Source organism: Sparus aurata, chromosome 23, assembly GCF_900880675.1.
Source record: "Sparus aurata chromosome 23, fSpaAur1.1, whole genome shotgun sequence".
Taxonomy (NCBI): domain Eukaryota; kingdom Metazoa; phylum Chordata; class Actinopteri; order Spariformes; family Sparidae; genus Sparus; species Sparus aurata.
In genome coordinates, this window is record NC_044209.1 from 1,946,957 (window position 1) to 1,958,996 (window position 12,040).

Here is a 12,040-nt window from a genome sequence, read left to right on the forward strand (position 1 = left end):
ACAATATTGTACTTTTTACAATGCCTGTTCGCTCTCTGTTTTGAGCCTGAAAGTTGTCTGTATGGTGAACAGTCCCTATATACTTGGGGAAAGACCCTTTGTCTGTTTTTGTTTCTTAGGCAGCAATGTTAAGCCTGTTCAGTGTAAGTTATTTGTTATGCTCAGTACATAATGCTACATGTGATATGAGACTTGAGTTGAGTAGTAGTGCGGCATTTTCCATCCCCCTGGAGTTTATTTTTGAAGAGGTTAGGGGTTTGTTATGGGTCTGGTCTGGCTATCCTACTTCTATAGCCAGTAAGTTGTTTGAGCGCTAACTTAAATACCATTAAGATTTGCTCTTGGAATATCAGGGGTCTTCAAAAGCCTGCTAAGAGGGGGGCTGTACTGTCATTTTTGAAAAAAGAGGATGTTTCCATTGCTCTCCTCCAGGAGACTCACTTGGAGGATAAAGACCATGTCAGACTGCAAAGGAATTGGGTGGGGCAGGTTTTTGCAACATCATATTCATCCTTTAGTAGGGGTGTGGCCATTTTAATCAGTAAAAGTATTGCATTTAAGTCCCTCAATTGTGTAAAAGACAGCCACGGCTGCTATGTAATTGTTAAGGGATTACTCTCAGGCAAGGAGGTAACATTTATGAATCTATATTGTCCCCCTGGTTACTCCCATGAGTTTCTCTAAGGCTTTTGCAGAGTTTACTGAGCTGGCTTCTGGGGACTCCTTTGTGGGAGGAGATTTTAATTGCCACCTCAATCCCTCTCTTGATAAACTTCCCTCTGGCAGTTCTCACCCCTCAAGGCAAGCTAGGGTCCTCACTTCGATATGTCAGGATATTGGGTACTCAGATGTGTGGAGGGAGCTCCATCCCACTGATTCAGAGTTTACCTTTTTTTCTGCCCCCCACAAAAGCTATACCAGAATTGATTACATCTTCATCCCTTCTTCAAAAATGTTTCTGGCTCTGTCTTGCACCATAGGTAGTATTATTTTATCTGACCACACCCCCTTGTATTTGGTTTACTCTCTCTCTGAGGACAGGGCATTGTCAAGACGCTGGAGATTTCATTCATCTCTTCTTAAAGATGACAATTTTATCTCCTACTTTATGTCAGTATTAAAAACGTTTTACTCAGTTAACTTAACATCTACAGATAACCCCTCTCTCCTCTGGGAGACCTGTAAAGTCTATTCCCGTGGACTGATCATGTCTTTTGTTGCTTCTAAAAGACTTCGGAAGAATGAACAGTGTAAAAATCTTGAAACTAGACTAGCCAACTTGGAGAAACACCATATATCAAGTCCAAGTCCTGACTCGCTCAAGGAACTAACAGCTACTCGTACAGCACTGAACACTCTTCTGATCCAAGACTCAGAGCACTCCCTGAAATTCGCCAGACAGAAGCTGTATGAGTTTGGGGATAAACCCAACAAATATCTTGCCAATCTTGTTAAAAAGAGGGCAGATTCTCAGACTACTGTTTCTATTACAGACTCCAATGATGTTAGAGCATTCGATACCAAGACTATCAATGAGGAATTTGCATTATTTTATTCTAATTTGTATAAGTCTGAACAACCTGACAATGCCCTAGCCCTCATGCATCTGTTTTTTTTCAAATTTGAAACTCCCCAGAGCTACAGAGGCTCAAAAACTACAGTTAAACGCCCGATTACGAGAGAGGAGGCTCTGCTTGCCTTGAAATCCATGCCATACGGGAAGGCCCCAGGGCCAGATGGATTTGGGTGTGAGCTCTTTAAGGAGTTCAGTGGTATTCTCCTAGACCCCCTGCTGAATAGGCTTAACCATTCATTTGAAAGTGGAATCTTGCCCCAGTCACTTAGAGAGGCCAATATTTCTCTTATCCTTAAAAAAGGAAAATGCCCAGACAATTGTGCCTCCTATAGGCCAATAGCCCTACTTAATTCGGATCAAAAGCTGCTCTCCAAAATATTAGCCATGCGTTTGGAAAAGGTGTTACCTTATATTATAAAGGAGGACCAAACCGGTTTCAACAAGGGTCGGAACTCCTGTGATAACATGAGAAGGCTCCTTAATGTCATTCAGCTGTCCCAGAGCTATAAGGACCCTGCCCTCGTGCTTTCTCTTGATGCCGATAAGGCCTTTGACCGCGTTAAGTGGTCATTTCTGGTCTTTACTCTGGAGAAATTTGACCTGGGCGACAATTTTATAAATTGGGTTAGGGTTCTGTATAACACTCCGACGGCAGCAGTCTTGACTAATGGGCTTAGATCTAGCAACTTTCCTCTCCACCGTGGGAACAGACAGGGCGACCCCCTCAGTCCTTTGCTTTTTGACATTGCTATAGATCCGCTGGCCCAAGCAATAAGGCAGGATGCTCTAATCTCTGGTATTTTCATTGGGGAAAGGGAACATAAAATAACTTTATACGCTGACGATGCACTGATACATCTTTCGCGTCCTCAGACCTCTATTCCTCGTTTGATGAAAGTTATATCATCATTTGGTATTTTCTCTGGGTACAAAATCAATTTTGCAAAGTCTGAGGCGATGCCACTGGGGTCATTAACGTGTGTTCCAAATATGGCAGAGCCCTTCCCCTTTCGCTGGTCTCCCTCGGGTTTAACTTACCTGGGGGTTCATATAACACCTACATATGGTCAAATATATAAGTCCAACTTCCCTCCCCTCCTGGATGCCATTAAGGCAGATCTGGATCGCTGGGCCCCTCTTCCTCTTTCTTGGCTGGGTAGGATTGCACCCATTAAAATGAACATCCTGCCTAGAATGTTGTACCCATTGCAAATTATCCCTATTTTATTATCAAACAAAGTTATCAAGGTACTAGAAGGCTGGCATAGCTCCTTCATTTGGAGAAAAAGGAAGCCCAGACTTAAGATGGCTAAGCTCCAAATGGCTGGTTCTGATGGTGGGTTAGATGTACCAAATCTGAGACTATACCAACCTACTTTACCAACTCTTTCACCATGCTATGTCTGAGCAGTTGTGTTGTGTTTGGTGTTGTTTATGAAATAAGAAAAATCAATAAATATATTAAAAAAAAAAAAAAAAAAGCATACAAACACATGCTATAAACATCTGGTATCTAGTTGTCATTGTAGCAGAGGAAACAGGGGTGGCGTGGGTGGGCACAGCAGCAGTCAATGCAGGGATAACAGGCTGGATTACCCAGTGGGGTTTAAGACTGTGGCCTGGGCGAAGGTAAAATCCCTGTCTGAAAAGAGCCAAAAGACAGCACCCATCCCAGCCACACCCTGTTCACCCTGCTGCCTTCTGGAAAAAGGATACAGACGTATCTGCTACCATACCACCAGACTACAGAGCAGCTCGTTCCTCAGGGTGTGGCACTGCTGAACTCACTGTCAACACTCCAACATAATAATGAACTACTGACTACTGGGTAATAATAATTGTAATAATATCTTTATTCGTATAGCACATATCAAAACCAGCGTTACAGAGCGCTTCACAATAAACACAAAAACACAATAATGAAACGCATAGTAATACAAGAGAAATAAAACTGCAATGGATGATTAAAACCACAAAAACAGCAAGATAAAACGTTTAAAAAAGCAATGGTGTTCTGTTATTGTATTTTAGATAGTAGTTTTTTGTGATCAGATTAATTGTTTTATTTTGTTAGCAGTGGCCCCTTTAAGAGATACAGGAAGTGGGTCAAATGACGTTACGCGTTGTCACAAGTCAATCAGTAAGTGGGCAATCAGGAAGTGGACAGGACTAGCTCTTTTACTGCCATGTGCCTCACATCACCTGCCTGTTTCTATCTAAAGACATCTGCCTACATCTCATGCCTTATGAAGTATCATCCATATGTTATGTTATCTTATATTATGTCCTTTTGTTCAATTATAGTGCATTATATGTTGTTTTAAGAGTTGTTTGTGAATTTGAGGCCAATATTATTTATGTGGGTGTTTTGTACATAAAAGGGCTACCTAGCTAATTCACAGATTCATTTACAATTTATGCTATGTTTATACAGCAGTAAAATAGTGTGAGTGACAACACATTTTAACTGAACAGGTTACTTTATTGATAGATAAAAGCAATAAAAAAGGCAATTCATATGTAAGCATGAATAAGTTAAAAAGTTAAAAAGAAAAAGGAGTAATTTGATTATGACCAAAGTATATGTAAATATGTACTGTATAAGAAGTTTTTTTTTTCTAAGCATGTTTCCTTTTTGTCTGTTTTCAGTTTCACCCTTTCTAGTCAATATACCTGTGGACAAACTGATCACTGACCCCAGAGCTTTGATAGGCATGTACCCATTGCTTTTTTTTGTTGCTATTTTTCAAATAGAGCCATGCAAGACTTTGTGTATCATCAGGTATAGAGTACAGTGTAATTAACAAAATAAACTAAACCTACCAATTTAAACACTTAATGAAAGACTTTTAATGAATAAACGAAATAAAAGCCATGGATCTGCTGGTGTGCCCTCATCGAGAGATGGTCTCTAGTTATTAATTTAATCATGCTGTCACTGAAGCATAGATGACACAGTGGCAATATGTTCTCTTATGTTAGGATTCAACATGTTGTGTATATGGATTTGTTTAGATAAAACAAAACAAATTCTCATGTAAATTACCATTTCTGCCTTTAGGCATGAACGTTCTGACTAAAGAAAAACAAGCAGTCTTGTCTTTACAATCCGTACCAGCATGGAAGGTGTACATCTCTTATACCCAAGGGCAAGTGTGGGAAATTGAAGAACAAATTAGTGTAGAAGTGTAGTAAAAGATCTGTGAATTAACTAACTATTAGCAGGGTACAATGGTACTAACATCAGGACACAGCATTCCAACAGAGAACAAAACATGTTATCCTACAATTCCCGACGGAAACTGTGTGAAATAGCCCACTATTACGTGTAAAGCATGGGTGCAAACTCAGGAGAGCAGTGTAAATGCTATTTTAGAACGATGTGTATGTGCATTTACCCTAAACAACAGCCCTACATCCTTTGCTACCAGCTTAGCTTATGATAGGTTGATTTGTGTTTGAGGTGGTTCTTCAGTGCTAGAAGGTCAATGTAGAGGATTTGATTAAGGACAGCAGAGGCACACAGTAGTCCACCGTGCAACGCTCCCGCCATACCGTTACAGAAAACATCCTGACCTGAACACACATAGACACACAGAAACAAAGAGCAGGTGTGTCAGTCTCTCTATTATCCAGACCGAATGAGACTGTCTGTCAATCAGCTCACCCACCTGTTAGGTACAGTCCGTCGATGGGTGTCTGTGGTCTTGTCCTAGCAACTGTTTCTGGGGTGAAGCGTTCCAAGTTGTGTTCAGCACCATACATCTCACCTCTTGGAGCACCCAAATAGTGGCAATTAGTCAGAGGAGTGGCAGCATCCACCATCACCACCTGATATAACACACACACACACACACACACACACACACACACACACACACACTGTATTTGTTGTATTTGTACAAAAAAACGCACCAACAGCAGATAATGATTAATATACAATTGTAGCCACTTTAACTGTCATTGTAACCAGGGACGTGTACATGATAATAGAGGGGCAGGGGCTCAAAGTCAGAAAAGGGCAGCACATGCGCGTGCACAGCGCATGCCAATTTTTTTTTCATACCTTAATAACACAATATGTAGATTAATTAATGTAAAATTAATAAACAAGGTACTTACAGAAAGCTAACTACTTAGCTGTGTATCCTGTGTAGCTGTGAGTGATATGCATTTCTTTTGTGTCAACAAATTATTGTCAACATGAGTTTATTCACATTACCATAATACTGAGGTTTAGAAGACATGCAATTCAGCTGCAATTCTTAAAAAGCAATAAAACCCTGGTTTATTATTAGGCTATTTATTGGAAGGCAAGTGCAAAAAAGTGCCTCAGCGGACAGAGAAGCGACTTTATATGCTCAACACACTCACAACACCATATTACGTACAAAATGCGTACGGTAGATAACCGTGGCGTTTTTATACCGCCATTTTTTCACATCCCTATGCACAACAGGAATTTATTTATTCATTAAAAAACACACAATAAGGGCACTTTATAATACGAGGCAAAAAGGGCAGGGGCTCAAGCACCCCTTGGGCCTTATGTGTGCACGTGCCTAATTGCATCTGCAGAGACACCGCAATATTGTGACTAGTGGTGTGTAAATGCAGTAAAAAAAAAAAAAAAAGTCAGGGAAGTAGTAAACAGAACAAACATTAAATATAGCAAAATACCAGCAAAGGGAATTGGGTCCCCTAAGTTCCATCCACTGAATAAGGCCTGAGACTTTCTCTCCTTTCTCACTCCACTCCTGCAACCCCTGACCACATAGACTTTTCCTCTGTTCCCTCTGACTATCACTACCTTTGCCTCATATTTAAGCAAGGGCCGTGCCCTCTCACTACTTCCCCACAGACCATTTGACTGTTTGATCGATCTACTTCTTGGTGCCACTGTTCCTAAAAGCCATCTCTACAACCTTACCAACACGAATGAGGACCTATATCAATGACTCACTTACAGCCGGACTCATTCACACCTCTCTTCCTTGCCAGTAGGGGTAGGATTTCTCTTTGTGGATAAAAAAGATGGATCTTTAAGGCTATGCATTGACTACAAAGGTCTGAATGACATAAAAGCTAATAACATATACCCTCTCCCTCTCATCGACTCAGCGTTTGGACCTCTCCACCAGGCCACCGTCTTGCCCGAGCTCGACCTGCGCAGGGCTTACTGTCTGGTGTGAATAGGAGAAGGAAAAGAGTGGAAGATGGCTTTTAACACTCTTCATGTGTACTGAGCATAAGAAACCTACCTAGTTGTGTTTGTCCAAGCGGCTGAATTCCCACCAGGCTTTCTGGGCTTTGTTTCTGGGCCGCTTCAATTGCACCCTCACCTACCACCCCAGCACCAGAAATACTAAACTCGATGCCCTTAAGAAATCTCTTAAGAACCTATGGTCTCCCCCATGTGTGTGGTAGCAGTGCCAGGTGGGAGACTGAGTGCTCTAGCCAAGTGGAGCAGCGGTCTCAAGCTCCCTGAAGTAATGGTCTACCATGTCTGCCAGTGGGGGCATGCTTCCCTAACACTGTCATCTGTGTTTCCAAAGGATACTCTTTCTCATCCGACAACGGTTAGGGGGGCCAACTGTTTACTCCAACACAAAGGAGTTTGTCTAAGCCTGCTCTGTCTGTGCCCACAGGAAAGCCTTGCATCGTGATCCCGCTTGTCTGCTGTGCCCCTTACCTGTGCCCCACCAACTTTAGTCCCACACAGCCGTGAATTTCGTCACTGGCCTTCCTCCATCAGAAGGTAATACCACCATACTCACCATTGTCGACAGATTCTCCAAGGCTGTTCATTTCATTCACCTGCTTAAACTCGTATCCACCCTTGAAACTGCCAATATTTTAGTCCTCAATGTTTTCAAGCTCCACGGGATTCCCATGGACAGGGGTCCACAGTTCATCTCCCAAGTTTTGAAAGGCATTTTGTCAAGCGGTGTGTGCGTCAGCAAGCCTCTCCTTGGGTTACCACCCCCAGACCAAAGGGCAGAGGGAGTGGGCTAACCAGGACTTCGAGTCATCGCTGCACTGCGTTACCGCCGGACACGCTGTTTCTTTGTTAACTCTTCTTCCCTGGATCCGGTACTTATAACTCCCTGGTCAGCTCTGCGACAGGTATGTTTCCATTTCATGGTCACTAAAGGTTTCCAGCCACCCTTGTTTCCTGGGCAGGAGACTGAAGTTGCAGTGCCGTTGGTCCAGAAACATGTGCAGCAGTGTGGCTGAATTTGGAAGGCCACCCGTTCCACCCTGCTCGGCTCAGCTGCTCAGAACCGATAACTTGCAGAAAGGCACCACACCCCAGCTCCCGACTACCAACCAGGACATAACTTGTGGCTGCCATCTCGCGATCTCCCCCTCCAGACCGACTACCATAAGCTGGCACCTAGATATGTTTGACCCTTTGAAATAGACAAAATTGTGAACCCTGCTGCGGTCGGGCCCATGCACTCATCAAAGCCCGACCGATTTATCGGTGGGCCGATATTTGGCATTTTCCAAACTATTAGTATCTGCAGTTATAATGGCTGATAAATTAATATTTAAGAAATAAAATAAAAAAGGACGAAACACCCTTCAACCATGTTATGAGTGTTGGCGTTGCATAGTTTGTCCACCAGAGGGCACTCTACGACAGGTCGAATCTATGCCACCTGATTGTACAGGACGGCCAGTCTGAGACCTCTTCTTGTACTGGTCAAGCGTCACGGGTCACCATGCATACGCAAACGCGCTAGCTACTGCAAAACTCAAGCGAGCTAAGTTAGCAGCTTCAATTGATATCAACAAAAGAAGAGATATAAAGAAAATTGCATTTGTCTGATTTGTCAAACTACCATTGCTATTCCGGAGAAGGGTAATGTTGAGAGGCACTTTCGAACTGTTCATAAAATGTACGACACTGACTTCCCTCTGAAAAAATAAGCTGAGAAAGAGAAAGGTGAGGGAACTAAAATCACAGTTAATCGGACAACAGTTGTTTTTCACACAGCAGAATTGACAAGCAAAGGCAGACACCGAAGCATCGTTACGGGTGAGTCACTCTATCATTAAGCATAAGAAGTCCTTCCAAGATGGGGAGATGATAAAAGAGGCCTTCGTTGAGGCAGCTGACTCCTTGTTTCGGGATTTTAAAAACAAACTAGAAATATCATCATCAATCAAAGCTCTTCAGCTATCAAGATGTACAGTTACACAGTGCTGTGAAGTAATGGCCGAGAATTTGACACAGCAGCTTCGAAGAGACATTGCAGACTGCGAGTGTTACTCACTACAATTAGACAAGTGTGAGAAATTTACATAGAATTCCTTTTGTTTATCAAATGTATTGTAAGGACAGGAAGGAGAGAGAGATTGTCACACTGCCTGAGGTGTCACATGAGCCACAGGAGGGGGCACATCCCCACATTGGAATGTATACATAGTTTTAGATAAGATGACATTTACTGTCCCATCTGTTAGATCAAAGGGTCACTGTCCTGGGAAGACAGGACACACCAAAATATCAAAGAGTCCTTTATCTGTAAAGAAGATGTTTTATGACTGTTGTAAATGAAGGTAACCTCCTCTCTGTTCTGTACTTAAGGGGTAACAATTTAGAGTTCGTGAGAGAATGCTTTTGCCTTCTCTCCACGCTGCGTGTATTAAATGACATCTGATTCATACGCTGAGATCTGAAATTCTTCGGAGATTTAGCACTCTCTACTCAAAGGAGATTTTCCACGACATTTTGGCGACGAGGTTATGGGATGGACGCTTCGCTGACTGCCGCCTGCGCCTGAACTGAAGGAAACTGCCGGCAGGAAAAGTTCCACTCCGACAAACGGAGGATTGGATTCCACCTGAAATTCGGGCGCAGACGTGGACAGCGGACGCTCCACAAATAAGTGAGTACAGCGTTTGAATCATTTGCTCAATTCTAAAAGCCTAGGTTGACTTTTGTAATACCTGTGTGGTTGAAAGTCATATTCCCCATGTAAAACCTGTGTGGTCGTGGGTGATAAAAACGTCAGTGTAACGAGACGTTCATTCCATAGCTGTGTGATTGGAATGTTTTTTTTTAAGGTAAAGGGCTCAAGGAGGAGCACCTTTTTCTTTCCCTTGTAATACCTGTGTGGTTTTGGGTAAAAACGAGAAACCCTTGTAATTCCTGTGTGGTTTTGGGTGAAAAACGAAAAAAAAAAAAAAAAAAAAACTGAAACGCAGCGCAAGGCTGTTAGCACTTAACGAGTACAACAGGCGAAATGAATTGATTATTATACCTACGGTGTGAAGAAAATTTCAAGGGATTGTAGATTTTCAGATGCTACTTACTGATGAGTAGATATTAAATAGTGGTCGACCGAAAACCTGATAACAGGCAAAATAAGAAAATAATAGAATATAATATAATAATATGATCTTATGTGAGCTACTGTAATAATGATATGATACAGTATACAATTATACGAGGCCCCACTATGATAAAATGGGTGTATGAGTGATATAAATATACAAAATAAGTATAAAGAATAAACTTTGTTGTGACATTCAGTGACTATAGTATACAGATTGTATGCTATAAAAGGGTGCGTTGCTTGGAACGAATGTGTCATACAAACCACCTGGCTGAATAAGTTGCTCAAAGTTAGTGTGTGATTTGATGAGATCCGACCATACACAGTATGGAAAGATCAGTGTGATTGTGAAGTTTTTGTGTGAATGATAAGCCCATTGGAAGTTTAAGCAAACCTGTCCCAGTGAGTCATTAACATAACATTATGGGGAACAAAACGGGCAAATTAGAAATTCTAGATGACCCTCTTTCAGGTCCTGCTAAAATCATGGCAGAAAAATGGGGAAAAAATGTGGTTAAGGATGTTCCACTTTGGCACCATATAACTCAGGGGGTGTTTCCAATTAAAGGTACATTAAGCACAGAATGTTTAGAACGGTGTAGAGTTATGTTGGAAGAAAAGAAAAAGAAAGTAGGGAAGAAAGGTATTGACTGGCAAGCTTTCCAAAAATGGGAAAGAGAAGCAAAAATTAAAGAAGAAAAATCATCAGCAGGATTAATGATAAAACAGAAAGCAGAAGAAAAAGAAGAGGAAGAAGTAGAAGAAGAAGGTTCGTGTAAGAGTGAAAGGAATAAGAAACGTAGGGAAAGAGAAAGAAATCTGCCTCCTCCATATGCACTCTCCACCATTTCAGCCCGGCCATTAACACCTCCTCCAAAAGAGGGAGGCACTGCAGCCCCTGCAGCCAAGTCTACTCAGAGTGAGACAATAACAGTGGGAGGAGAAGATCACATATACCCTGACCTTTCAGCCCTCGCTCTGTCCCCTGTCACAGAACCAGCTAACTCTGCCTGTCCAAAAAAGACTTTCTCCCCAGTGACAACATCTTTTGACTACTGTTTGCGGAGTCAAGGGGACAAAAGAAATGTGCACCAGTTGCCTATGATGATGTTCCCTAACCCCCAGCCACAACCAACGGGAGAGGGTGCACACGCCCACTGGGATCCAGAGGTGTTGGTATACAGACCATGGCAGCCAGATGAACTAAAGGAGGTTGCAGGGACATTACCGGACCCACAAAAAACCGGAGGTGAGAAATGGATTACAGCAATGCAACAATTATTGTCCATGTATGAACCTACCCTGAAAGAAGTGGAAGCAGTTTGTCGCAGGGCTTTCAAGCTCCGCTGGACCAACATCCGACCAACAGGATGGTCCACAAACCACCAGGTTAGAACCAGGGAATATACAGCCATGATGGGATCCCTATATGAGGCTGTGCGTACCATTTTTCCCCTGAGGGTGTGATGGCCTGAAATCCACAACACTAAACAAAAGGAAGGTGAGTCTGCTGTTGACTATCGTACACGTATGGAAGTTGTCTTCGCAGCTCACTCTGGCATCGACACAGACAGTGTAGCACACCGTCATCTGTTAAAGGCTGCTCTGATAAATGGTCTCCATCCGGCCCTGAAGAACCGTGTCATGGCTACCTGTGTGGGCTGGGAAACGGAGCCAATAACAACTGTGTGGACACACGTTCTGCACGCAGAAAGAAACCAAACAGATTTGGATATTAGACAAACAAAGAAACTTCAATCTGCTCAGATGATGTATTACCAAAGAGGTAACCCGCAGGAACCAGGAGAAAAACAACAGTCCCATCAGCACAATGGTGGCATGAGGGGCAGAGGATGGAGGCGAGGGGGGCCACACAGATCATTTCAAAGAAGGTACGATGACACTGAGAAACGCAAGTGCTACAGATGTGAAGATTTTGGACATTTGTCACATGATTGTCCTACCCCCGACTCTTATCGAGGGGAGAGAAGAGAGTCGAGAGGACCCTGGCCACATGCTGACCATTATCAAGGAGAAAGAGAACAATCAAGGGGATCCTGGCCACATGCTCCACCGCAAGGACTCTCAGTTCAGGCCCCAGGATTCCCTTTGACGC

The 12,040-nt window shown here is 42.7% G+C and overlaps 1 protein-coding gene across 2 annotated transcripts in view; it reads right to left on the reverse strand.

Annotated features, from left to right (window-relative positions):
- Window positions 1-4,184: 4,184 nt before the first annotated feature.
- LOC115576414 (all-trans-retinol 13,14-reductase-like) overlaps window positions 4,185-12,040 on the reverse strand; it is a 72,404-nt gene continuing 64,548 nt past the window's right edge. For both annotated transcript variants that reach the window (XM_030409010.1, XM_030409009.1), the window contains 2 exons: window positions 5,248-5,407; window positions 4,185-5,152 (listed from right to left, as the gene is read on the reverse strand). In XM_030409010.1, coding sequence (XP_030264870.1) covers window positions 5,001-5,152; window positions 5,248-5,407 — 312 coding nt within the window. In that variant the 3' untranslated portion in view covers window positions 4,185-5,000. The remainder of the gene's footprint in view (window positions 5,153-5,247; window positions 5,408-12,040) is intronic.